Source organism: Monodon monoceros, unplaced genomic scaffold (assembly GCF_005190385.1).
Source record: "Monodon monoceros isolate NGI ecotype Baffin Bay Population unplaced genomic scaffold, NGI_Narwhal_1 Super_Scaffold_21, whole genome shotgun sequence".
NCBI lineage: Eukaryota > Metazoa > Chordata > Mammalia > Artiodactyla > Monodontidae > Monodon > Monodon monoceros.
In genome coordinates, this window is record NW_021703778.1 from 55,684,377 (window position 1) to 55,712,321 (window position 27,945).

At 44.4% G+C, this 27,945-nt stretch overlaps 1 protein-coding gene across 1 annotated transcript in view; it reads left to right on the forward strand.

Moving 5' to 3' along the window:
* Positions 1-1,549: 1,549 nt before the first annotated feature.
* The window catches only part of TMOD2 (tropomodulin 2), a 47,004-nt gene continuing 20,608 nt past the window's right edge, over positions 1,550-27,945 (forward strand). Inside the window, exons 1-5 of the mRNA XM_029239430.1 lie at positions 1,550-1,639; positions 14,550-14,744; positions 16,203-16,359; positions 21,173-21,295; positions 23,569-23,655. Coding sequence (XP_029095263.1) covers positions 14,619-14,744; positions 16,203-16,359; positions 21,173-21,295; positions 23,569-23,655 — 493 coding nt within the window. The 5' untranslated portion in view covers positions 1,550-1,639; positions 14,550-14,618. The remainder of the gene's footprint in view (positions 1,640-14,549; positions 14,745-16,202; positions 16,360-21,172; positions 21,296-23,568; positions 23,656-27,945) is intronic.

Genomic DNA, 27,945 nt, shown 5'->3' on the forward strand with positions numbered 1-27,945 from the left:
CCCTGTTTTGAAATGTACAAAGGAAAGAGAGTGCTGTGAGTGCCTCTTTGGGGAAGGTCGGGGCTGAAGGAGAGAAGATAGGCTTAATGGCCAGCTGGATGACCGTATAACTCATATCACCTGTGTCTCTTAGAACTCTTAACTGAAGAAAAAAATCCTCACTCTGCCTCTTACAGGGTTGTTGCAAAAATCAAGCTAGAACATGGATAGGAAAGTACTTCCACAAATGCAAAGTGATGCTACTATTTTCAAACATGGAATTCTCTGCGGCACTTTTTCTTTTTGGTCACACGATTACCGCACAGGTCATGCCAGATTATGATACTGTTTCACCTCCATTCACCCTTTGCCCATTTCAGAGATTATGCCAGCAATGGTGCATCCACCTCTTTGGTTCATTTTCCTTCCACCACATCTGGAAGATGCAAATCCCACCATAATGTGAAATATTGCACTGAAAATATGCAGCAAGGGTTCAAAAAGGAGAGATATCACATCTGATTAGAAAACGTTTCTGGAAGGCAATCCTATTATGCCATATATTTTCATAATTTCAATCTTTGTCCAATGTTACCCCACCCCACCTCATGCTTCAGAGACCAGACAGTATTTTCTCTATCTTTGTAGTTCCCAAGAACCTGGCATAGAGGACACATCACAGTTTACATTCCGGATGAAGTGAGCCTGCTAAACGTGTGACAATAGCAAACCCGGCGGGTTGTAACATTTATCTAGACCAACGAGGCCGACTATCTTTAGCTTAGCATTATACGTAGGGCTTTCGAGGCCGAAAGTGTGCCCGGGTCTCCCCTGCAACTCCCGAGGAACATTTATTGAGTAGGTGCTAAGTGCCACACACAGGTGCTTTCACATATGCACCCGCGCGTCTGTCGTACTAAAATGCGTTTAGTCCTCACAACATGTCTTCAAGCTTTAAGCCTACCTTACAGATAAGGATGCTAAGGCACAGAGAGGCTAAATTAGCCAGCCTCTCCTCTAGTGACGCCACTGCGTGTGCGTGGGCTCTCGAACATTCTCACCCACAACCCTTAGATCGGCCTCGCTACACCCCACCTCCCTACCCCCAGGCATGTACCCCAGGTGCTCCTCCCCACGCCCCGCCCTAGGCCGGCGTAAAGCCAATAAAACCTAGGGCAGGCCTGCTCTGTCTCTGAGCCGGTGTTAACAAGGCTTCCACTTAAAGATGCTCACTCACCCAACAGCTCCTCACAAGCTTGGAGAGCCTTTGCCACCCACCCTATCCGTAGCCCCGAGCTTCTCCAAAGAGCCCGCACAGCTTGGTCCCAAGGCTGAGGTCCTCCTCGCCTGCACAGCGGTTACGGGGTCGGGACGCAGATTCTGGGCGAGGACACCTTCAGGGGAGGGGTGAGGAAGCCCGGGGTGACAGCCAGTGGGCACGGGGTCCCGCCTCCGCGCGGCCGCCGCACGCCGCCTCGAACTACGCTTCCCAGCCTGCTCCGCAGCAGCCGCGCGCCCCGGCGCCGCGCCCGGCCGGGAGCCGCCTGTTGATTGCCTCGCTCGCCCGGGCCACGGCGCCGCCCTGCTCGCCGGCCCCTCTACCTCGGGGCAGACGGACTGACTACCAGCACCGCCGGCTCCGGGATGGGCGCGCTGACTGGTGAGCGCGCCGAGGGGGGGGTGGGGGCCCGCCCGGGCGAGGCGCTGTCCGCAGCCCCCGGCCCGCAGCGTGGGGCGGCCGCGCCCTCCCTGCCCTCGGGAGGATGCTCCGCGGCGTCGGCGCTCGGCCGGGCGGCCGCTCGAGGCCGGGGCCGCCTCTGGCCTCCTCGGCTCTACGGGCGGCTCAGGGCGGCGCGGAGGAGAGGGCGGCGCGGGCCGGAGGCGCCCGGCGGGTGTGGGTCCCACGCCCTGCACTGCGGCTCCGCAGTCTCTGCAGCCCCCGGGCCGCCGCAGTGAGGGCGCGGTCTCTGTCCTCCCTGAGCTGCGGAGCCGGGTTTTTCTACGCTGGGCTTTGTTCCCCATTTTATCCTCTCTTGTTAACGTTTGACAAGCTCCTGGAGCCTAATGCCTGTCACTGCAGCGTTAGAGCAGGCGACGGGGAAGATTAGACTCCGGCTGGAGCTGTCACCCGCAGGGCGTTTCAGCCTCCGAGAAAGCAGCGTTCCGAGAGCGGCCTGATGCAGGTTCTCAGGACTCATTTTTTTTCTGGTTAAAGTAATGGTAGCATTGTGCTCCCTTGAGTCTTCCAAAATTTTCCCTGTTGACCTGCAGAAATGAAAATTGCTTTTTAATAATAATAATACTAATGGCTCCTAAAGGGAGTTTTTACTTAACGTTTTCAAAGGTGGGAAGGTGATGCGGGCAAAATGCAAATTAGCAATGAAGGAGGCTGTGAATGCTACGGGCTTCCTCTTGCCTACTAAACATCTGAATCACCAGGTCCTTGGGAAGGGAATGAAAAGAACATCGGAGAAGGTATTTATAAAACCCATTTCCAGCTCTACCATTAAGGAGCTGAGGGACCCTGGACAAGTCCCTTCATCTCTCTTATCCTCTTTCTCCATGGTAAAACGGGGCATTCGGGTCACATGATTTCTAAACGTCTGTTCTTCCAAGACTCTCATTATCAGGGAACTGAGGAGATGAGGGTGCTGGTGTTCAACACCATTACAAAAACCTGACTGTGACAGAGCAAGCGGCTTTACCTAGTGAGGAGGAAAGATTTTTCAGGGTTTAGGCAACCTGATTTTTTAAAAAATAAAACCAATTTCCTCTATCTACTCTCTGCAGTCTAACCCAATAAATATGCATTACAACTTTTATTTTTTGTAAATTACTATAAATTGGTAGACAGCAACAGGCTGTGGATGTTCTGTGTTTGTTTTTAATTTGCTGAAGGTGAAGTGATGGGATCAGCAGGTAAAGGGAGAAGCAAATGGCTCCCCCGTGCTGGGCAGAGTGGTCAGATGTGGTCAGCAAGGAGGAGGGGAGGAAACCGCAGCAAAAAGTAAGCAGAGAGTACAGACACTGAGGATAGAGAGGATGGGTATTGATGGGTCATTGTTTGAATAATAAATACACAATAGAAGGAATGAGAGAACCAGAAAACCAGTGCTATGCAACCCTAATGTAACTGATTCAGGCAAGGATTCATCCAGGGGTACAAAACCTTTGAGCAAAAGGTTGTTGGGGAATAGGATTTTCACATTTTTTCAAAGTATCTCGGCATTTTTTCAAAGTATCTCGGCACAGATTACCTAGGGAAAATGTGTCCTTACAATGGAGAGATGAGGAAGTCATCACCTTAGCTGAATGATCAAGCTTCCCAACACCTATCATGCATCTCTTGTTGGGATGCAATAAGAAGGTCATAACTTCACGTGTGTGGTGTTCCTGCCAAAAAGACGGTGGGAATGGGATACTATAGATTAAAATATTCAAGTAATAACCAGTCAGGATGTATGAACTTTGGATCCTAGATCAGAAAAAATAAATAAAAAATAGCTATAAACGATGAGTTGGGGATAATTGGAGAGATTTGAATACGGACTGCATATTAGGTAATATTATGGGATTACTTTTCATTTTCTTAGGTGCAGTGGTGGTGCTGTGATCATGTAGGACACTGTCTTTTTCTTTTGAGATGTGGGTATTTGAGGCACAGTGTCATGACGTCTGCAACTTTCAGTGGGTTCAGGGTGGAGGGGGATTTGAAGAGCTGGGGAGGACACTCGAGAATGCAGCAAAGTGATGACAGGTGGTGAATTAAAGAGAGTGGTATACAGGTGTTTATTGTACTATTTTACATTTTCTGTAGATTTGAACTTTTTAAATAAAAATTGAGGTGATCAATAAAATAGATAAGTAAACAAAGGAAAGGATTGTAGAGGACAGCGTGGTTAGTGACAGAAAAAAGCAGTGGATCCGCGGGGGACTCACAGTGAGTCTGTGGCTTCAAGTTCCCAAGATTTAAATCCTATTGGAGGTGTGAGTTGGGTCAGGGGAAGTTCTGTTTTTTGGTTTGTCTTGACTACTATGAATCATTTATTCTTAAGACATCTCATCCCCTAACTCCAACCTTAAAGTATTAATAATTCCCAAACCTTAGAAATTCTAGCCTTACCCAAGAACCATTCTGAAAGTGCTATCCCTTTCCTCTCTCAGTTCAAGATCTGCACCCATGTGGCTCAAAGAGGCTCATAGAAGGCAGATGCAGAAGAGAACTATTACCTATTACCAGACCAAGAAAACAGAACCAATTCTTAAGATACAGCACTTAATTTTATACAGAACCTTTTGCTGCAAGGATGTTTTTCCTGTACCTGAGATTTATATATATATGCTTTTATGTTTTGCCCCCCTCTTTTGGCATCAAGGCTACCCCATTTCTTTCCTGTGTGTCGCCAGTATTCCTGGGTTTCCCTGGTGATGGCTGAGTAGAGTAGGAATGAGAAGGTCAGCTCTAGGACTGTGGGTAATAGGAGCTCATGAAACAAGGTGCAAGGCCAGCCATGCCGAGCCAGGACATGAGGAGTAAGGAGCCAGTCTGAGGCACCAGCCCAGTGAAAGAACCAGGAGGCCTCTTGTCAGAACAGTGGGAGGGGTCTTGAGGCTAGGGAGCTGGGCTACTGTTCAGCCAGTATATACAGGGTCAGCCATCCCTGTCGTTGATAGCTGACAACCATTCTGATAGGACAGTGCCCATTTCATACCAGTTAAATATTTTGCATATCATCTTGATAAGCAGTCATGAGTCAAGGTGCACACAGCACCTGTAAGTCATAACAAAGCTTTGATCAAAACCTAACTGGGATACAGATGCCGGAGAAGGAGAGAAGATAGGTGGGTCAAAGATGCATAAGCAGGTAGAAAAGACAAAAAGTAGAGAACCCATAGTGCCAGTCAGGAAGTGAGAAGCCCATAACTTCCTGAAGCCAAGATGAGGGGACATGGCTAGAACCAATAGGCAGTTGAAAACCAAAAAGACCCAGACACCCATGTGGAAGGCAAGGAGTTAGAAGTCAAGAAACAAGAACTCCTCAGAAAACAGAGAATAGGGCCTGACAAAGGGGTAGGGCAGCAGCAGGGAATAGGACCTGCCAAGATAATTAGAAACCAGGTGGCAGTCTGGGCAGACAGTGAGACTTCCATGCTAGAGCCCTTCTGCCCCCGCCAGGAAGCTTCTTGGCAACTTCCTGCCCAGGTGGAAACCTATCTCATACTTTGGCCAGCCTACCCATGGCGGCTTGCTACACCTGGCAGTGCTGACCCAGGGCTCCTATAGGGTGCTGCCTCTCCACGTTCAACAGATCCTGACAAGGTTAACAGAGGGAACCACCCTCTGAAATAAGTACTGCTCTTTGCCTGTTTTACAGAGGAAGGGACAGAGACTTGGAGAGGTTGTCACTCGCACATGGATCTGTAACCATCAGTTCAAGGGCTGGCTGACTCCAAGGCCTATGCTTTTTGTCTTCTGTCCTCTTCTGAACCTGGAGGGGGTGGTTACTGGTGGGCACATTGTTTTAAAAGGAGACAGTTTTCAAGCGCAGTTGGAGCTATGGCAACTTTTGCGTTGTAAGATTGGGAAGTTAAGAACAAATGATCTCAGAGACAAACTCTTCATTCTGGTAAGACGTGTTCCTCATTCCCCATTCAGCTTGCCCCTTCCAATTGCCTCCTCATATTTTTTTGCCTGAAATTCCTCCTCATCACACCCCATTCTCTGTCCTGCATCGCCTGCAGATATTTCCCAGGATATGGCAGGAGCCATTCGGTTATTTAAAAAAAAAAAAACAGACTTGAATGGGCCATCTTCAAATAGCTAGATTCCAAAACACAGACTATGTGTTTTGTACACATCTTTGTATTTCCCTGCAGCTAGAAAGGAATTAAATATATAGGATCAATTCCTGTTTTGTTGGAGGATATATTGATAAGCTGATTCTTTTCTAATTTACTAGTTTTAGAAAATGTAGATTTGGCTCTTGTGCAAACTGGTTCACTGATTGCTTAGAGATTACTATAAAATATTGAAGATATATAATACAGAATAAGAACTTCTCACTTACTGACTACCCCTCTTGGGACTAAATCATCATCAGTGTGGTGGAAGCCCAAGTCCTCCTTCCCCAATTAACTCCCCCTCCCCTCGCTACGTGGTGTCTGTCTTTTCCATGTGCAGTCCTTTGTAGCTTTCCCAGATATGTATGTACTCCAGAACAATTTATGGCACTGTTTTACCCATTTAAAAAACTTCTCACTAGGTTTTACAAGTATTTTTTTCTTACTCTTTTGTAAAAATTGGTCTTTGGTTTGGATCAGATTTAATAAATAGGGCTGCTTGTTTTGGCTTTGGTTTTAATCGTGTGGGGAGGGAGGGCCAAAGGCTGGGCACTTCGTGCTGTATCTGATTTTCCTCTTTCATACCACAGTTATACAAATAAGGTAGCGGAAAGAGAAGCGAAGGAAGCCACACTGCTTGTTTTCCTTTTCAGGGCTTGTATCTTTGGTAACAGGAAGAGTTATCAGAGGGCCCAAGTCATCCTCCCTTCAGCTCAAGTCCTTGCTCCTCTTGTCCATTTTCTAACCAGTTGGTGTATGTACATGCCTACCTGGACTCCTGGAAGCTCTGTTTGGCGCTTGCTTCACTGCAGTGTGCATATTAGTTTCTCGTTGCATGTTGAGAGCTTGCCATGGGACACACTCTGCCGGAGGTGAGGCTGCGGCAACTCTTTGGAAACTTTCTGAAGAGGACAAATACGAACTCTGGGAGGCCTGGGTAGGGGCTAAAGCAGGCTAGCCATGAGCTAGAAATCTGTGATTTGACTTTAAAAGCTATGTGAATAATGTTTTCACATATATCTATATTTGTTATTAAAAATAAAACCAGCTTTCCCCCAAATCTTTAAATCAGAATTGTGCTCCCGGAGGATACACTTTTTTTCTCCTCTGGCTTTAAGACCCCCACCCCCACCCCGATGCACTGGCACAACATACGCAATTTGTTTTAACAGGTACTGTTACATAGTATTAACATGTTATTGTAACTACTTAGTTAAAGTCTCTCTCACTGCCAAACTGTAAGCTCAGTTAGGGCACAAGATATCATCTGTTCTGTTCACTGCTTTTGTCCCAGCATTGGAAAAGGTGGACTTTCAGTAGATACTTGTTGACTGTATGTACAAGAAGCCCAGGAGTATAAAGAATTATGACATCATCCCTGTCCTCTGCGAGTTGGTGGTGTAGTTGGAGAGAGAACCATTTATGTAGCATACATAAAAAATAATGAGAGAGGGAAGAACACTCAACTGGTGACATAGGCAACGAGATGTAGGAAACAGAGCAACTTCTGTGCGTTTAGGTGGCCTCAGAATGTTCCGTGACAGAGAGTGCAGGCTGTGGATATGGTGGAATGATCTCTGGACCAACGGGTCACTTGACCTCTCTGAGCTCATTTCCTTCTTTTGACATTTGTTGCACAATACTTGTTGGATGTCTTCTCTGGGTCAGGACCTGTGCTGAGAGCCAGGATTATAACAATGACTAAAACTGATACAGTCTCTACCCTCACAGAGCTTAGCAAGGACGACAGAGATAAAACAAGCAATTGTAATAAAGTCAAGGAGAGCTCTGAATAAGGGGTGTGCCATGGAGTGGGGAGTGACTCAGACCTGCCTGGGGGTCTGAAGAAGGCCTCTCTGAGGAACTGAAGCTTACATTGAGACTGGAAGATGAGTTGGCTACCAGTCAGCCAGAGAAAGAGGGGGTAAGAGTGCTTTGAGCAGAGGAAACAACATAAGGCATGATCCAGGAGTTGGAAGTGGTCCAGGGGGCTGAAGCCAGGAGGAGATGGGGAGTGCAGTGCAGGATGAGGCTGATGGGAATGACAGAGGTCAGACTGAATTTGAACCTTACCCTCCAAGCGAAGGGAAGCCACTGGAGGATTTTAAGTAACTAGGGCAGAGTTGGTTAAAAAGATCACTTTGGCCATTTGTATGGAGAATGGATGCAGATGGACTAAGGCTGGATGAGGCAGCGCAGGCAAGTGACGTAGGCGGATTCGCAACATGTTTAGGTATGGACCAGATTTGGTTATTGGTGGGCGGGGAGGAGACAAGGAAGAGAAGATGTCAAGGATGGCTCCCTGGTTTCTTGGCCAAATTTCTAAAATTGGAAGTTCCAGAGGAGAAGCTATTTGGAAGGAAAGATGATGTGAATACTTCTGACATTTGAGATGGCTGATTCAGTGAAGTAGAGATGTTGGTTCGGCAGTGGAAATATATGGACGTAACCCTCAAGGAACAAAGTCTAAATCAAAGATATGGATTTGGGGGTCTTCAGGTTATGGATTATAATGAAAACTTTGGAGGGGATGAGTTTCCCCAGGGAAAGTTTACAGTGTAAGAAAAGAAATGCTAAGACAGGATCTTGTAACATGCCAGTATTTAAGGTAGAGGAAGAAGAATTGCCAAAAGAGACCAAGGAGTGATCAGAGAGGCATCAGAAAAACCATCTGTGTTGCTGGACTGGATGATCGTTAAGGCCTCACTCAGCCCTGACGTTCTGTGGTCCTGCAGAGCTGGGATCTGAGGCAGGTCTCAAAAGCAGAGCACGTGGATTGACCATAAGAATAGAGAAGGGCATTCCAAGTAATATTACCATATCAGCCAAGGTCCCAACAAGAAACAGAGGACACACTCAAACTGAATAATTTGAGGGAATTTTAATAAAGAGACTATTTACAAAGTTGTAGGGAGGGTTTGAGGAATCCAACAAGGCAGAAATCTGGCACTAGCCACATAGGAACCCTTCACCACCCCCAGGCCTGAAGTCAGCAAGGGCGTAGGGACAGCTGTGTAGAGGGGGCTTCCTGGTAGGCAATGTGGCCCTTCCGGACAAACCTCCCTCTCCGCCTGCCCTCCATTTTCCTGCTAGTGCCTCCTGTTGGCCAAACAGAAGCCAGAGAGCAAGGGAGCCTTGATGCCGTGTAAATACAACGTCTTCCTAGGGTACAGAGCAGGGTGGGAAGTGAATTGGGAGGGCAAACGAGATATCCAGAACAATTATCTCGGAAAATGGAAGTCTATGAATAAGAGAGTATATTAGTTTCCTGTTGCTGCTGTCACAAATGCAGGGGCCTAAAACAACACAAATTTATTATCGCGCCATTTTGGAGGTTGGAAGTCCAAAGCAGGTTTCTTTGGGCTAAAATGAGGGCGTCAGCAGGGCTGCATTCTTTTCTGAAGGCTCTGGGGAGAATTCATTTCCAGGCCTTTTCCAGCTTCTAAAGGATGCACACATTTCTTGGCTCTCGGCCGCCTCCTCCATCTTCAAAGCCAGCAATTGCATCACTCTGTCCCTGTGCTTTGGTCATCACATCTCATTCTCTGACTCTTCTGCCTTCCTCTTCCATATTTTAAGAGCCCTGTGATTACATTGCACCCACCCAGATAATCCAGGATAGTCTCCTAGTTTAAGATCCTTGATTTAATCCCACGCAGTCCCTTTTGCCATGTAAAGTAACATATTCCCAGGTTCTGGGGATTAGCATATGGACATCTTTAGGGGGCCATTATTCTGCCGACCACAGAGAGCGAATAAACAATTTTGGCTGGATTGGAGGGCTCCCTAGGAAAGTAATGAAGACAGAAAACAGAAAGTGCAGATCAAAGCCAAATAGTAGGAGTTTGGGATGCTAGACTGTGTGAATTTCATTGTGTAGACAAGAGGGAGCCATTGTAAGTCCTTAATCAGGGAAGTGGCTTGTTAGCAGTGTGAAGAAAGATGATCTAACCATGGTGCTCTGGGTGGCTTAGAGGGAAGAATAGAATCCTTTCAAGATGCAATGAGAGTACTCCAGGTCTGAAAGAACAAAGATCTAAAGCAAGAGTGCCAGGAAGAGATGGTGTGAAAAGTATTGTGCAATAAGAATCCACAGGAGGTGTTAACCAACGACCCAGGGAAAGAAGGAAAAGAAACTCAAGTGGTCTGAGTTTTGGCAGTGACTGACTGGTAGATTAATAGTATGATCCAGAAAACCAGGAGAGCAAGTCTGTTTCAGGGGAAGATAAGAAGTTGGGGTATAGTTGTAGAATCCTGGAATAGAACTGCAAATAGAGCCTTATCAACTCTAAGATACCATCAGTTGTAAAATGCACCAGTATTTTACATACCACCGAGAAGAAAAATGCTGCCAATTAAAATGTGACCCTTCTTGGGAATTCCCTGTCGGTCCAGTGGTTAGGACTTGACACTTTCACTGCCAGGGCCCAGGTTCAGTCCCTGGTCAGGGAACTAAGATCCTGCAAGCCACACGGTGTGGCCAAAAAGAAAGAAAAAAAAAAAAGTGACCCTTCTTAAAAATATAATTTTTTTTACTTTATTGAAGAGCTGTTTTAGACTTACACATAGATTTTTTGAACTGCCATTCAACAAATTGCACATATTTAAACCGATGCAATTTGATGAATTTTGACATATGCATGCACCTGTGAAGCCATCACAATCAAACCCCCCAAATTTCCTCATGCCCCTTCGTAAGCCTCTTCCCCTCCCTACCTCTCTCCCATCCCTAAGCAGCTACTGATTTGCTTGCTGTCATATAGAGCAGGTTACATTTTCTAGAATTTTAGACAAATGGAATCATGCCGTATACATTCTTTTTGATCTGGCTTCTTTCATTCAGTATAATTGTTTTGAGGCTCATCCATGTTACTGTGTGTATCAATAGTTCATTACTTTTTATTTCTGAGTAGATTCCATTATGTGGATATACCACAATTTGTTTATCCACTCACCTACTAATGATCATTCAGGTTATTTACGGTTTGGGCTATTACAGATAAAGCTGCTATGAATACACATACATTAAAAAAATAATATATCACCTCTGTGCATACATAAAAAGGGAAAATGGAAATGAATGGGTTAATATTTTTTTTTAAAAAAAAAACTAATTAATTAATTTTTGGCTACGTTGGGTCTTCGTTGCTGTGCACAGGCTTTCTCTACTTGTGGCCAGCAGGGGCCACTCTTCGTTGCGGTGCATGGGCTTCTCATTGTGGTGGCTTCTCTCGTTGCGGAGCACGGGCTGTAGGTGCGCGGGATTCAGTAGTTGTGGTGCATGGGCTTAGTTGCTCGGCGGCATGTGGGATCTTCCCAGACCAGGGCTCGAACCCATGTTCCCTGCATTGGCAGGCGGATTCTTAACCACTGCACCACCACGGAAGCCCCTGGTTAATATTCTTAAAGCTCCTTCATGTTCAGACTCCAACTTTTGGAATCACTCACATTCATCAGTGTCTCGTCTTTTCCACACAGTATCTCCTCTGTGCCATCAAGAGTGGTAATTAAAAAAAAAAAATCTGTAAAAGAACTAAAAGCCTTTGATGTTGGCTCTTAAATCTACTCTGTAAATTATGTTAGGTTTTAAAAGAGTATTCCACTATTTTAAAAAGTCCCTGAGATATTTTCCAAACTCCTGACACACCTTTTGCTAGTTTTGAAGCTGGTGCTTTTGTTATTTATGCATACATAGGCAATGACAAGTATGACATCTTGGCCGCTGCTGGGTCGACAATAATTGTAGGACCATTAGTTGCAGGACACACAATTTCTGAGTGTTAAGTGTGGGAAACTGTGCATCTTAGAATCTATTGGTTAGGGTAATTCAGTCAGTTCAGGCTAAGAGCCTGGCAGATATACACCTTAACTATCTAGGGCCAGTATCCTGTTCTTTCTCATCCTGAGTCCCTTCAGGGTGCACTGCTGGGGATGGCTGTAAGTGGCTGAGGGCATCCTTTGCTGATATGGCAGGCGACATTCTTAGACTTACACAATAAATTAGTGGTAGCTGGGACCAGAACAAAGTGTATATGACCCAGTTGGTTTCTTTGACTTTAGTGGGAGAGGATTTTTTTTGTTTGTTTTGGTTTGGCTTTATTTTTTTTTACTGGAATATTACAATTAAAGCTTAAAAGAAGGTGGGTTGATGGAAGGGAAAGAGAGTTACATTGTATATGGAAAAGACACCAAAATAAAAAATCACAAACTGGAAAATGGTGAGCAGTTGAAGTAAGGACAGAGGAACAACATTCCAATAGCTCTTAAGTGGCCCCACCCACAACCATTCTCTTTCCATGACAACCTGTTTTTCATTACCATTTGAATTACCTTATTGAAAACAGGTCTTCTCAGATCAATTCCTCTACTTTAAGCATTTGTGGTGACTCCCCATCTCCAACAGAATAAAGCCCAGGTTCTTTGGCAAGACGTATAGGAAAGGCCCTTCACAGTTGTCCCTTCTTCTTCTTTAGTTGTTTCCTCTCCTCTTCCCCCTGCTCACCTCTAGCCACACCAGCCATTCACCAAGCATCATGTACTTTCTTATCTTTGTGCCTTTGTTTATGCTGTTCCATTTTCCTGGAAGGAGCCTTCCCTGCCCACATCCACCTTAGGACCTCTTCCTTCAAGGCTCAAACACAACTTCTTTCAGTGTCAACTCAAAACCCCCATCCCCATCCAAGGATTATTTCCTCATGTGTTTTAAACCTGCTGTGGGCATGACTTCTGTTATAACACTTGTCAACTGAAAAAAAAAAAAAGCGCACAACCTAAAAGTTGAGAATTATGTTTTCTTCAGCGGACTTTCTGAGGACTCAAGCCCAGGAGGCAGTTTCTCAGATAGCCGTGTATGACAGGAGCCAGGATGTACAGGGGTTTTTGCTAGAAAACCCAGGGAGTCCGAACATCAAAAGATTACTATTAGTTAAAACCAAACATCTCAAGTTAATGAATTCAGCACTTTTCTGTGTAGGATGATAAATGGAATATTTATAAATGGAATATTTCCTGCCATATCAGTAAACAGAGGATGTCACAGTCACCAATGGTTGCAGCCCTCCAACGTGAGCTGGTGAGCCCTGAGGAAACTCAGGGCTGAAAAGAATACCTGCCATCTAGCAGCCAGCAGACTGCAGCCACTCCCTGCGGTGAGCCCTGCGGAAACTCAGGATGTGAAAACACAGGCCCCAGATAGACAAGGTGCATAATCAAAGGAATGATTTCAGTGAGCCCAGACTCTTTCATCTTCCCGTACTTAGAAAAGCACTAAATTCCTTAACTTGAGATGTCTGGTTTTCTTTATTTAACAATAATCTTTTGACGTTCCCAATTACCTGCTCTTTGTTGCAAAACTCCTACATATCCTAGCTCCTCCCCTCTCCTCCTTGGAGCAGTTTCACAGAGTTATCCGAAACGCTCTCTCCCGGTCTGCAGTCCTCATTTTGCCCCAAATAAAATTTAACTCGCAACTCTCACGTTGTGCATGTATTTTTTTTTTTTTAAGTCAACAAGGGGAAGATGCAAAAGTCTGGGCTCACTGAAGTAATTCCTGTGATATACACCTTAACTGTCTAGGGCCAGTATTCTGTTCTTTCCCATCCTGAGTCCCCTGAGGGTGCCCCATTGGGGGTGGCTGTAGTGTTTGAGGGTTGCATCCTTTGCTGATATGGCAGGTGGCATTCTTAGTCCACACACTTATCCAGTGGTATTATCCCTATGTATGTATGTCTCACTGAGTTGTGTTCTCCTTGGGGAAAGGGTCATATCTTGTTTTATCTGTGTATTCCTGTTTTTTAGAACCATACCTGGCAAATAGTAGGTTGACAGCAAGTATTCATTGCTTTGAAAGATCTGCTTGATATTAATACGGCCAAAGGAGAAACACAATCAGTTAAGTACATTGCTATTTCCTGAATGCAGTATTATCTTTTGAGGGAAGAACTGTAAAATCCTCTGCCAGAAAGAAGGGATTGAGGAAAAATTTTGTTTTGAGTGGAAGTTTAGGAGGGAGGTGGTATAAAAAGAGGAGGTTGAAAAAAAGAATGGACTAGGGGTATAAAGAATTAGGGAGGATGGCTTAAGAAACAAAAAGGAAATGAGACTAGAAAGAGAATGGGAGATGAAAAAAGAAGAAAAGAGGGGAGAAAAGTGGAGAGAGTACCAGGATTTTAGACTCTTACTTAGCTTAATTGCCGGGGAGGTTCTGGACGATGCTTTCTCACATGGACGTCCAAACTCTTTCCTGAATGAACCGCATTTTGTATTCTTCACATCACTCTCCCTCTGAAAAGACACAAGTCTGCTCCTTACACTGCCTGACAATTAGTGCATTGTTCCTCATTGTTCTCTGTAGAAAGCAGGAGGCAGAGTCCTCTGGTGGGAAGGCATTCACTACACAGGGACTCAAGGGCCTGGCACATCCCAGCTCCAGCCCCTCCAGCAAGGCGCTCAGCCCCTTCGACCTGAGAATCTTCATCTGTAAAATGGGATATCGATATCTGTCCAGGCTTCCTTTCCAGGTCATTGTAAAGATCTAAATAAGTGAGATAACATATGAAAATACTTTATAAGCAGTCGGGCTGCTCTGCGAATGAAGGTGATATTACTTACTTTGTTGAGTTATTCGTCAGGGGACAGACCCCATTGGCACGTAGCATAGCCCTGTCTCCTGCTAGTTAATAAGTCCTGTTCACCCAAAGGAGATAACAGTGTTTCTTTCTTCTCAGCAGTATTCTGAAATCTCAGGAAGCTGGTGCGGTTAAATGTTCATGGCCCATGAGAAAGGCGTATAGGAAACCATGGCACTCCCCTTTCAAAAAGACCTGGAGAAATACAAGAACATTGACGAAGATGAGCTTCTTGGCAAACTCTCAGAAGACGAACTGAAACAGTTGGAAAATGTTCTTGATGACCTAGATCCCGAGGTTAGTGACCTGGAACTGAAGCAGGTGGTTAGTGATATGATGGGATAAACGGTGTGGTGTGGTCCTTAAACAATAGTGTAGAAATTCCTGATCTCTAAATGGAAATTATGTGTTCTTCCCTGATTGGCTGTGGGTCATTACTTTTATAAACCCATGGAGAACCTCAGTAGCCACATCTATGATACAGCAATTGTATTTCTCAAAAACCAGTTTAATGTCAATGGGGGAAAATATTTTCCATTGGCTGAAGAAGGACTAGACTGACTTACGGAAAAAGAAAGGAAGAGGGAGAGGAAACAAATATGACTGAGTTTCCTCTACGATTCATATATTCTGCTGGGCCCAGAAGCGCTTGAGATAAATTGTATTATCCCCATTTCATAAATGAGGAGACACACCAGGAGAAGTAATTTACGTAAGATCCTATACTGGTAAATGTCAGAGATGGTATTTAAACCAGATCTTTAACCACAAAAGCAGATCTTTTTTATATCTTGTTTCTTTAACATGTATAAACAACTTGAAATCTTTGATGATCCCACAACAATGGATAGATTAGAGTAAATGTAATGAGAGAGTTCCCTGACGGTCCAGCGGTTAAGACGCCACGCTCCCAGTGCAGGGGGTGCGGGTTCGATCTCTGGTCAGGGAACTAAGATCCCACATACCACATGGTATGGCCAAAACCAAATATTTTTAAGTGTTAAAAAATTAAAATAAATAAATAAATAAATGTAACCATAATATCAGGTAAATTTAAATGGAGCTTCTCATATTTTTATGAGCTCTTGAAAAGGTAATTACCTTGTTATAGTGATTGTTTAGCAAGCACTTTCTTCAGCCCTGCTAATATTATCTCAGACGTAGAATAGGAGGCATCTAAAATAGTGATTTTACTATAAATGAAAATGTCACTAAAATATTTATATGATATTCCATTATGCCAGATAATTTGGATATTGTTTTTACTTTAAAAAAATACTAGTATCCTTTTTTTACTTTTTTAAACTTAAGAAAGATACCTCTATATTTAATCAAGGAGGTATCAGCATCTACCATAATACTCACTTACCAGCTTGGATGTTTCCCAGGAGAGGTTAGAAATAACAGAATGTGGTCGCATTGGCTCATCCACACACCTGCCTGGGAGCACAGACCTGGCCAAACCTAAGAGGGATCTACGAAGAAAAAGGTTGTGAAGGGTGGCTGGCCTTTGCTACCACGTTCTAGAAGGCAGCTGCAGGAGACAGGCTGCTCCAGCCATGTATGTTCTGCCTGAGCTCACCAGGAGCCCCCGTCTCAGCACAGAATGTTAGAGCAGGTGGGGCCTCAAAGATATGCCAGAGCCCTAGCCCTCAGCTCACACCCACATCTCCCCATACACTGCAGGGGTAGGGGAGGTAACAGGTGTCAGTCAGGCATACACCCTGCTTCCTGCTCACGCCTCTGTCTTGTCAGAGTGCACTGCTGCCAGCTGGATTTCGACAGAAAGACCAGACACAGAAAGCAGCCACCGGCCCGTTTGACCGCGAGCACCTCCTCATGTACCTGGAGAAGGAGGCTTTAGAACAGAAAGACAGGGAAGACTTTGTGCCCTTCACTGGAGAAAAGAAAGGTAAGGCCACTGGCAGCATCTGGGAATGTAGGTACTCGTAAGGTATTGTCATGGAAGGTCAAGTAACAGAACTGGCCTGAAAGGGGGAAATAAGACCACGAATTGGATTCAGTATTAAAAAGAACCGTGGCTGGTGGATACATGTCTGTGTACACTTGTCCAGACCCACAGACTGTACACCACCAAGAGTGAGCCCTAATGTAAACTGTAGATTCGGGGTGATAATGATGTCAGTGTGGGTTTATCAGCTGTAACAAATGTACACTGTGCTGTGGGCTGTCATTAGAGAGGAGGCTGTGAGTGTGGGGAAGGGTGGGGGGACACAGGAACTCTCTGTACTTTCCTCTGCTAACCTAAAGCTGCTCCAAAAAAATAAAGTTTATTAATTAAAAAAAAAAAAAAAAAAAAAAAAGAACCGTGGCAGAATATGAAGGCTGCAGGTATCGAGAACAAACTAGTGGTTACCAGAGGGGAGAGGGAGGAGAGGAAGGGTGAGACAGAGGTACGAGATTAAGAAACACAAACTACTATGTATAAAATAAGTAAGCAACAAGATCTATTGTACAGCACAGGGAAATATAAACATTCTTTTTAATAACTTTAAACGGAATTAATCTATAAAAATATTGAATCACTATGTTGTACACCTGAAACTAATATAATATTGTAAATCAACTATGCTTCAATAAAATTTAAAAAAACACACAGACTGTTGTGCAGAGAAATTAAAGATCTGAATAGCCAACAACAACAAAAAAGCTACCAGTTCAAAAGAAAGAAAATTGTCATTAGAAAGGTATGAATCTTGCTTCTGAAACACATGCAGGTAACCATAATTTATAGAAATAATCTGCTTGAGTAAGGGGGAAAGAAAAAGGAATATGTAGGCTAATTAACTGAATACTTAGAGTGTAATGGTACTCACATTAGTTTTGTAAAAAAAATCTTAAGCCCCAAGAAGCAGTTTTGGAAGTGTAAAGTAGCGTCGGGCTTAAAAGAGGGTCTCACGGCATTGGCGTGTTCCTCTTAGCCCGGGGCTTTCCTAGCTTCAGGGGTCTACTCCAGGTCGAGGCGCTGCCTCTATTCCATTTGCTACCATTAGAGGCCATTGCAGTCAATCGTCTGTTCATCCAGCATGTACCAACCACCTCCTGGGTGCAGAGCCCTGTGCCATGTGCTGGGATCACAGGGAATGAGACCCTGCCCTGCCCTCAAGGAGCATGTGGTCCAGCAAGAAACACTCTGATAGATCTGGAAAGGCCTGAGGAGTAAGGGGATGTTGCTCCACACAGTGGGTGAGCTCTGAACTAAGACAAGGAAAATCCTCCTCCCTACCTCCTGACCCTGAGCTCCTCTTTGGAGGAAAAGTGAATACCAGTCACCTGTCCAGGTTCCTCAGCTATAAGCAGTGACTTGGGCCCAAAGGTATGACTGGAATCACTGATAACTTCATAGTAACTATGGTCTTTTTAAAACACGAATCAGATCATGTCAGTTCCCTGCTTAAAGTCCCAAATCATTGCCGTGGTCGTCAGAGTCCTGGCAGAGCTCACCTTGCCCACCTCTCTGACTGCATCTCTCCTACCCTCACTAAGCCTGGGCCCCACTGTCCTCACTTCATTCCCCAAACTTGTCAAGTTCTTCTCCCATCTCAGGGTCTTCTTCCCCCTGACCCGCATCCCTGTTTTTCACCTCCTAAAAGCTCCAGCTTAAATGTCAGGGCCTCCAGCTTACCCTGACCTCTCTGTCTAAAACAGACCCCATTTATTGCTTTCTTAGCACTGTGACAGTGTTCATCCTTTTGTTTACTTACTTTAGGATTTGTGTGTTTTCCATAGGAGATTGAGATTAGCAGTGGGGCTGTGTCTCTGTTGCATCACGGCACAGAAACTGACACAGGGGAGGCACTAGATAAACGTGGATTGGAATAAATGCCATCTCTGAGCTTTTGTGCCCTGGCCACGGGGAGCGGAAGCACGGGCTGCTAGGCTGCTGCCTTCTCTATGCAGCCTCCCAGCTGCTCTGAATCATGCACATCCAATGGCTTGTGCACCACTCATAATGTCATTTTATTAAGAAGGTAAAGTTGGGCACTGGCAAACTGGGCAGATAACCGAGGATTGCTGTAGAAATACGGAGCTGTTTCTATGGCAGCATGGTTATTGTTAGACTAATTTAATTGTGAAGGAAAAAATAAATTATAATGTCAAATCTTCCATAAAATCCCAGTTAACATCCAGTGTTAGGGTAGTGAAAGAATAATAAGAGGGAAGCTGCTGTCTTCTGTTCTCAGAGCAGTGGTCTGAGGAACAGCTATGGTAAATTACCTCCTGATCCGGGTTAATCTACAGATGGTTCTTAGGGGGTTAGGAGTACAGGAGCAGTCAGAGTAATAAATGGGGGTACAGAAGGGGTGCACAGCTGCACCAGGGAGCTTAGGAGAAGGCTGAGAAGCAGCATGATTGAGCTCAATGAGCAGAGAGCAAGTTTTCCAGAAAGAGCGGAACGATCAGAGCGAGGCGTGTGCAGGGCCCCTGGAAGGACAGCGGTGATGCAGGAGCTGTGGTGAGGGCTTTGGGAGAGGGACTGCCCAGCCTCAGTTCTGAATGCCAGGTGCCCTGGGCCTTCAGGTTGCTAGGCTACATTACTCATTTAGAGCTTCTCGTTCGGTGGGACCCCAGGAATGGATATGCAGTAGCAGTTCTCCTGAATACTGGTAGCTGGGCCACCTGCGCACCTAGCGTTCAGAGTAATCCTAAATGGTACCAAGGAGTTAGGAATTCAGAAACCCTGTTTCGACTCTGGATCCAAGATCTTGGCACCAGAAAGAACATACTTCGGGCTGCAGACACTATGCAAAAGTCTGGGAGGAGCCTCGGTGTCTGAGATGTTATTGATTGATAGATTTGATTTTTTTTCCTTTTCTGTTCTCTGGCTGTTTTCCTGTTTTGTTTCCCAGTCTGTTTCCCTTCTTTCTGGGAAATGTGGTAGCTTATGTGATGGTCAGTGATAGAGACCTTGTGGTCAGGATACCCCAGACTGACCACAGCAGTGGTGCCTCTTTGGGGTGCCCAGTTCTGCCTGGCCCCCGTTGATGTATCCAACCATTTGAAGGTCTGGTAAACCAGCAGGAAGTATGTAGCCCTGTAACCAGGGGAGGCTCCTGGAGAGTTTTCATGAGGGAGTACTTGACTTGGGTTATGGCCCTTTCCTTTCCCATGAGAGTGGGGATGGCCAGTCTAGCCCAGGAAACCTGGCAAGAGCTTGGGTTCTGATTGTCTGAAGCTGGAGCCAGCTGTCTGTTCTAAGGTGACAAAGAGGAAAAGCAATAGAGGGGTGAGTCTTCAGGGACCTCCAGCAATCAAAATGGAAGAGGCCAATTTCAAAGATCATGCCAAGAGGTAAGAGCTGCTCCAACAAAGAGGGAAACCAAGAGTCAAAGCTGGGAGGAATTGGAAAAGAGTGTGAGTAGGTCTGGGGTATCCTATGGTGGCTCTGTAGTGGCCTGGGTTTACCTCGAGGAGCCACTGCACATGTCGGATGTGGCTGTGTTGGCCTGGCTGGAAGTTAGGAGAAGGTCATGTGCCATCCTCCCAGAACTGCGATCATCAGTCCAGAGGTTTGGGCTGGTTGGGGGGCGGGGGGCGGTGGTGGTGCTATAGATTTCAGCATATTCAGAAGTGAGTAGGGGGCAAAATAAATGGAATCAGACTGACAGGATGAAGTGGGAGGTGGTGGCAGAGAATGCATATTTGGGTAGCACAGTGTGTTGCTGCTCAGAACTCCGCATCTCTAAATATGACAACCCTGATTTTTCCTTTTAAGTCAGGCAGACTTTGATGTGCTCTAGAAAGGTGACTGTGTCTCCGGGTCACAGCACTAGTCAGGTACCCTAGATACAGCATGCTGGTTGCCTACAATCTCAGTTCGTAGGAGGAAAACTCTAGGAGGGGGATCTCAGGAGCCCCTGGGGCTGTTTGGACGCATCTGCCCCCCATATGCAGGATCCAAGGCAAGAATACAAATAGAAGTCCATGTGCCATTTTTATAAATATGTAAAGGCTAACAAACTGTTAAAATATGTGCTGTCCTCCTACCTAGGCCAATATTCTTGGACTTCAGAGAGCTCCACATAGGGATATGGGTCCATCCTGCACTGCCAAGGCCTCAAGCACCATGGCTGACACCCCAGCCTACATATCCAAGCTTCATCCATGCTCACTCACAGACAGCATCCTGTTGGCCCGTGGGTGCACACCCCAGCAGTGTGACCTGCCTTCAGGAGGATGGACATGGGGAAGGGACTCATGCAGGCCCTGGAAGCAGGTTCAGGCTCTTTGGCAGGGAATTGCAGGGCCCCAGGTGCCTGGGGTATAGTCTAGCAGGTGGCCTGTATTCTGGATGGAATGTCCCTTTGTCCCCGTGACTCCTCCCTCAGTGGGATGCAGGCAGTGAGGACGGGTGTGCATCCAGAGTTGGGCCCCTCTAGAGCAGAGGGCTCATGGCAGGGCCCCTCTTGCCCAGGTCTAAGGGCAATGCTGCCCATGATAGGGAGGTAGAAGCCCCTGTTTCCCTCTCTGCCGCCTCAGATCTCTGTGTTGCAGAATGCAGGATTCCTCCTCTGATCTTCCTTCCTCTAATAGTGGATTTTTGATATTGGCATCATCCCAGAAGTTAAGGAGTCCCAGTTAGATGTGCAATGGTCTAATGCTTCAGCTTTTAATGGCCAGAGCTGCACATTCTCTGGTTAGTTCACTTACCCTACAACAAGGCAGCAGCACACAATGGTTTTTGTTTTTCTTCTGATTTAAAGGGAGAGTCTTTATCCCCAAAGAAAAGCCCATAGAAACTCATAAAGAAGAAAAAGTGACCCTTGACCCAGAACTGGAAGAAGCTTTGGCCAGCGCCTCCGACACTGAACTCTACGATCTTGCAGGTTAGTCCTCAGCTCTGGGAAACTTTCCTGTCTGGCTCTGTGGCCTCCAGACGGGCACTGACCCGCCTGGCAGCAGCCTTTGAGCTCCTGTGTAACTACTGATTGTTACTGTGATACCAGGTTGAGTTCAGCCTTTAGGCAGCTATAAGGCTGGATGCAGGTGACTTAAACCTCTCTGAGCAAACATTTTGCTGTATCTCAGCTATAAAATGTAAAATCATATTTCAGCTGTAAACTACTCCCAATAGTACCGGTCGTACGAAATCCGAGAGTGACTGTGAGAAATCAAAGAGAATAAATACGAAGGAGTGTTCAGAACTGAATAAACCCACAGTGCTTATGCTTTCTAAAGAGCTTCACATTTGGCTTTTTTTTTTTTTTTTTTTTTTTGCGGTACGCGGGCCTCTCACTGTTGTGGCCTCTCCCGCTGCGGAGCACAGGCTCCGGATGCACAGGCTCAGCGGCCATGGCTCACGGGCTCATCTGCTCCGCGGCATGTGGGATCTTCCTGGACCAGGGCACGAACCCGTGTCGCCTGCGTCAGCAGGCGGACTCTCAACCACTGTGCCACCAGGGAAGCTCCCCATTTGGCATTTTATCATCACAGAATTTCTGTTTCCATCACAAAATTTCTTGTTCTTCCCCACAGTCACTGTTCAATTTTGATTCTGTTAGCCTAACCATGGAGCAGGACCAATTTATTGTTACATTTCCCCAGTAAAGTAAATCCATATTCAGCCCAATCTGCTGATTTTTTCTAGTTTTCTTAACAATAGCAACAATACAGTAATTATAATTATGTGAATTGGTTATACGTACAGATAGGAAAAAAAACCCAAATAGTACAAAAGAATATGTAATGAAAAGTCTCTCACCCTCGTTCCTAAGTCCCCTCCCGTTTCTTACATTTCCTTTGAAAAAGATTCCATGCATGTACCAACATATTTGTGTACTCATTGGATGGAAATTTGGATTATTAGGGTCATTAGGTCCTCCCAGGATAGAGGTGCTTTGAGAAACAGTCCACAGCTTTGGCAAGAATTCTCACATTGTTATTCCATTGGAATACGTAAGTAATAATAATCTCCTTCCTTCCATGAGAACCAGTTATGCCTTATTCTAACAGCATGCCAACCATCTCAGCTACATTTTCATTCCTTCTGTGATGATATCAGTGGTCAATATTAAGCTCACATATTTGAAACCCTCTCAGAAGTCACTGCAGGAGTTGAGGCACCTGCATCTAACACATAGGAAGTCATTTAACCTTTGTAGTAGGTAAAGTGTAATTATTACCCTATTTTACAGATGGGGAAACTTCTCAAGTCATACAGATAGTACGTGACAGAGCTTGGATTTAAGCTCTGGCTGACTGCCACTCTCAACCCCTAGACTCGCTGGTTCTGAGCATTTGCCCTTTCTCAGCTGTACGGGCTGCCCCCCTCCTTCTAAGGTATAGATTACAGCGCGTGAGGAGCTCAGGTGCGCTTCTGCCACCTGTTGGCAGACTATTCTGGGATCCTTCCCCAGGCGGCCACCTGTAATTTCTCACCTGGAATTTCCTTAGCAAAGGGAAAGCTGGGCAGTTGGAGTTAGAGCATGCTCAGTGTTGTCACCCCAGTGCTGTCCCCTGCATACTGTACTGCCCCCTGGTGTAAGTTCCATGTAGTACAAGAGACTCAAAAATGTCAGCCTGCTTATCTGACTTTTTATTGTTGACATCTCTTATTTCCCACCCTGGGATGTTCTAGATGGGCAAAGAACCACTCTTTTTGGTACTGACAGATGGGAGAGATGGGGAGGCTTACATTGGAAAAGGCCCATGATCTTTCTGCTCTTTGTCTCTGGAAAAACTACATGCCATAGTATGTATTATGTTAGCTCTTAAACTATCCTTAGACTCAGTCCTACGTTCACATTTTACAGATGAGAAAACATAAGGGATGAATCTACTTAACTAGGACATCTATGCAGATTTTCAGTGTGGAGCTATGACGAGACCATTGTCCCTCAGATCCTACATGATTCTACACGTATAGATGTAGAAAGACATGTGAAGATTGCCAGTGGTCTTGGGAGGAGGGTTTCTTTTTTTTTTTTAAATAAGCTTATTTCATACTATACATGTGTCATGCACTTTGCAAGGCAAGAGGGTCTGGAGACTTATCTTTATGATATGAAGAATTGTTCTTCGAGGGGCAAATTAACAATCTGGACATCTTAACATGCTTTCTCAAACTTAAGGTTTATTCACTGATTATCTTTGCTTTCAGCTGTTCTTGGAGTACACAATTTGCTCAACAATCCCAAGTTTGATGAAGAAACGGCCAGCACGAAAGGCGGCAAAGGGCATGTGAGAAGTAAGCTGACGTGAAATCTGTGGTTTTATGAAACTTGGGAGCCTCCAGGTGTTGCTGGTAGGAAAGAGGCCTGTTGACTGGGCCCCCTGGGGAGTCCAGAATTCTTTTAGGCTTTGAAGGTGGTTTTTGCCAGTTCACCAAGGATCACTAGGCTCTGAGCAGTCAAACCAGGATAGACTAGCCAATACTGGGAGCTCTGTCTGGCAGCGTAACTAGTACCAATCAGTGTTTTGCCCAGAACATACTGTCTTGATAGGTCTGTTCAGTCAAAAGAGAAAATTACTGATAAAAAAGGTTGCTTAGGGCTTCCCTGGTGGCGCAGTGGTTGAGAGTCCACCTGCCGGTGCAGGGGACACAGGTTCGTGCCCCGGTCCGGGAAGATCCCACATGCCGCGGAGCGGCTGGGCCCGTGGGCCATGGCCGCTGAGCCTGCGCGTCCGGAGCCTGTGCTCCGCAGCGGGAGAGGCCACAGCAGTGAGAGGCCCGCGTACCGCAAAAAACAAAAACAAAGAAACAAACAAAAAGGTTGCTTAGCACAGAATGCAGAGTTTTATGTTCTTAACGATGTTTTAATCAACTCTGGTATCAGATAAGTTTCCTACTCTATTCGAGTGCCTTTTTGCCTCAGTAACGGATGTTTGTCATTAGAATTTGAATAACTGCTTCCCCCGGAGAGCATGAAAGACACACTGGCATGGACTTGCTGGCACAGAATGCACCAGACCGCTATCTTCTGTGTCACCATTTTCTGGAGAAACGTACAGTTCATTAGACTCTCTCACTCATTCATCGGTCATTTACTAAATACCTGCTGTTTCAGGAATGTCCTAGGCTTAGGTACAAAGGTAAAAAAGGTGGTCCCTGCCCAAAGGAACTTATCTATCCGTGGGAGGGATGGATCAGTAATGAGGTAATTTCAGTACATTGTGATCCAGGTACTATGAAAACTCACAGAAGATCACAGCTTTTCTTAGATTAATTATATTTTATTCTCTTTGACAGTGATTTGGGCAATGCTTTCTAGTCTCAGCAGTATATTTATCAGTTGATGTTTATACAGGGTAATTTACCCAGACAATGAGCAATATTCCTTTTATTTACCTTCTGTTTGCTTATGCATACAGATGCAAAGTGTTCATCCTTTTAATTTCAGTATCAAAGGGTAACATTCTGACAACATGTTTGTTATTAAAAGTCTGGTGCATAACCTTCTGGGTTTTTATACATACACATACACACACATATCATTAACTTTTTAAAAGACTTAATTTTTTTAGAGCAGTTTTGTGTTCATGGCAAAATTGAGAGAAAGGCACAGAGATTTCCCATATACCCCCTGACCCTCCACATGCACAGCCTCCCCCATTTATCAACATGCTACACAGAGTGGTACGGTTTCTACAGTTGATGAACTTACGTTGACACATCGTTATCACCGAGTCCATAGTTTACATTAGGGCTCACTCTTGGAGTTGTACATTCTCTGGGTTTGGACAAATTAACAATGACATGTTTCCACCATTACAGTATCAGGCAGAGTAGTTTCACTGCCCTAAAGTTCCTCTGTGCTCTGCCTATTTACTTCTCCTTCCCTGCTAATCTCTGGCAACCCCTGATCTTTTGTCTCCATCATTTTGCCTTTTCCAGAATGTCATATAGTTGGAATCATACAGTATGTAGCCTATTCAGACTGGCTTCTTTTACTTAATAATATGCATTTAAGGTTGCTCTATGTCTTTTCATGGCTTCATAGATCATTTATTTTTTTAACTGAGATATAGTTGATGTACAATATTACATGTTACAGGTATACAATATAGTGATTCACAACTTTTAAAGGTTATACTCCATTTATAGTTATTATAAAATATGGGCTATATTCCCTGTGTTGTATAATATATCCCTGTAGTTTATTTGTACTTCTTAATCCCCTCCCCCATCTTGCCCCTCCCCTCTTCCCTCTCCCCACTGGTAACCACTAGTTTGTTCTATGTATCTGTGAGTCTGTCCTTTTTGTTATACTCACTAATTTGTTTTATTTTTTAGATTCCACATATAAGTGACATCATACAGGATTTGTCTTTCTCTGTCTGACTTATTTCACTTAACATAATACCCTCCAAGTTCATCCATGTTGTTGTAAATGGTAAAATTTCATTCTTTATTATGACTGAGTAGTATTCCATATATATTATCCATTCATCTGTTGATGTACACTTAGGTTGCTTCCATATCTTGGCAATTGTAAATAATGCTGCTATGAACATTGGGGTGCATGTATCTTTTTAAGTTAGTGGTTTTGTTTTTTTCAGACATATACCGAGTAGTGGAATTGCTGAGTCATATGGTAGAGATAGATCATTTCTTTTTAATGCTGAATAGTATTCTGTTATCTGGATATACCACAGTTTATTTATCAGTTCACCTACTGAAGGACATCTTGGTTGCTTCCAAATTTTGGAAATTATGAATAAAGCTGCTATAAATATCTGTGTTCAGGTTTTAGACATAAATTTTCAGCTCCTTTGGGTAAATATCAAGGAGCCCGATTGCTGGATCTTACGGCAAGGCGTTTGGTTTTGTGAGAAACCACAAAACTGTCTTCCAAAATGGCTGTACCATTTTGGATTCCCACTAGCATAGAATGAGAGTTCCTGTTGCTCCACACCCTCACCAGCGTTTGGTTTTGCCAGGGTTCCAGACTCTGGGCATTCTAATAGATGTGTAGTGGTATCTCATTATTTTAATTTGCATTTCCCTGACAAATATGATGTGGAACATCTTTTCATATGCATATTTGTCATTTGTATGTCTTCTTTGGTGAGATATCTGTTAAGTTCTTTGGCCCATTTTAAAAATCAGGTTGTTTTCTTACCGTTGAGTTTCAAGAGTTCTTTGTATATATTGGATAAGTCCTTTATCAGATGTGTCTTTTTTTCTGATTTTTTTTTTAATGAATGAAAGATTTTTAAAAATTCTATAGTGCTTTACAAATTTCAAAAGTTTCATACACATGATTTCAAATAATCCCATAATAACCCTTTTTTTCCCCTCTACCCCTATATTGCCCCTCCCCTCTTCCCTCCCCCTACTGGTAACCACTAATCTGTTCGCTACATTTGTGAGTCTGTCAGATATGTCTTTTTTTTTTTTTCTTTGCGGTACGCGGGCCTCTCACTGTTGTGGCCTCTCCCGTTGCGGAGCACAGGTTCTGGACGCGCACGCTCAGCGGCCGTGGCTCACGGGCCCAGCCGCTCCGCGGCATGTGGGATCTTCCCGGACCGGGGCATGAACCCGTGTCCCCTGCATCGGCAGGCGGACTCTCAACCACTGCGCCACTAGGGAAGCCCTATCAGATATGTCTTTTGCAAACATTTTCTCCCAGTCTGTGGTTCATCTCCTCATTCTCTTGAGAGTATTTTTCGCAGGGTGGAAATTTTTTATTTTAATGCAATCCAGGTTATCAGTTCTTCCTTTCATGGATTATGCCTTTGGGGCTGTGTCTAAAAATTCATCTCCAAACCCAAGGTCATCTAGATTTTATCCTATGTTATCTGTCTCATAGTTTTGCATTTTATATTTAGGTCTGTGATCCATTTTGAGTTAATTTTTGTGAAGGGTGTAAGGTCTGTGCCTAGATTCACTTTTTTTTTTCATGTGGATGTCCAGTTGTTCCAGCACCATTTGTTGAAAGACTGTTCTTTTCTCCACTGTATTACCTTTGCTCATTTGTCAAAGATCAGTTGACTATATTTATGTGGGTCTCTTTATGGATTCTCCATTCTGTTCCATTGATCTGTTTGTATATTTTCACCAATACCACACTGTCTTGCTTTCTATAGCTTTAAGTCTTGAATTTGGATAGTGTCAATTCTCTAATTTTGTTCTTCTCTTTCAGTATTGTGTTGGCTATTCTGAGTATTTTGCCTCTCTATATAAACTTTAGAATCAGTTTTTTGATATCTACAAAATAACTTTCTGGAATTTTGATTGGGATTGCATTGAATCTATAGGTCAATTTGGGAAGAACTGACATCTTGACAATATTGAATCTATCCATGAAATATCTCTCCATTTAGTTCTTCTTTGATTTCTTTCAGCACAGGTTTGTAGTTTTCTTCATGCAGATTTTATATATATATATATATATATATATATATATACATACACACACATATATATGTATATATATACATATATATAGTTAGATTTATACCTAAGTATTTCATTTTTCATTAACATTTTTTTCAAATTGTGATTCTCTTCTCTTATCAATACCTGTAGGTTTAC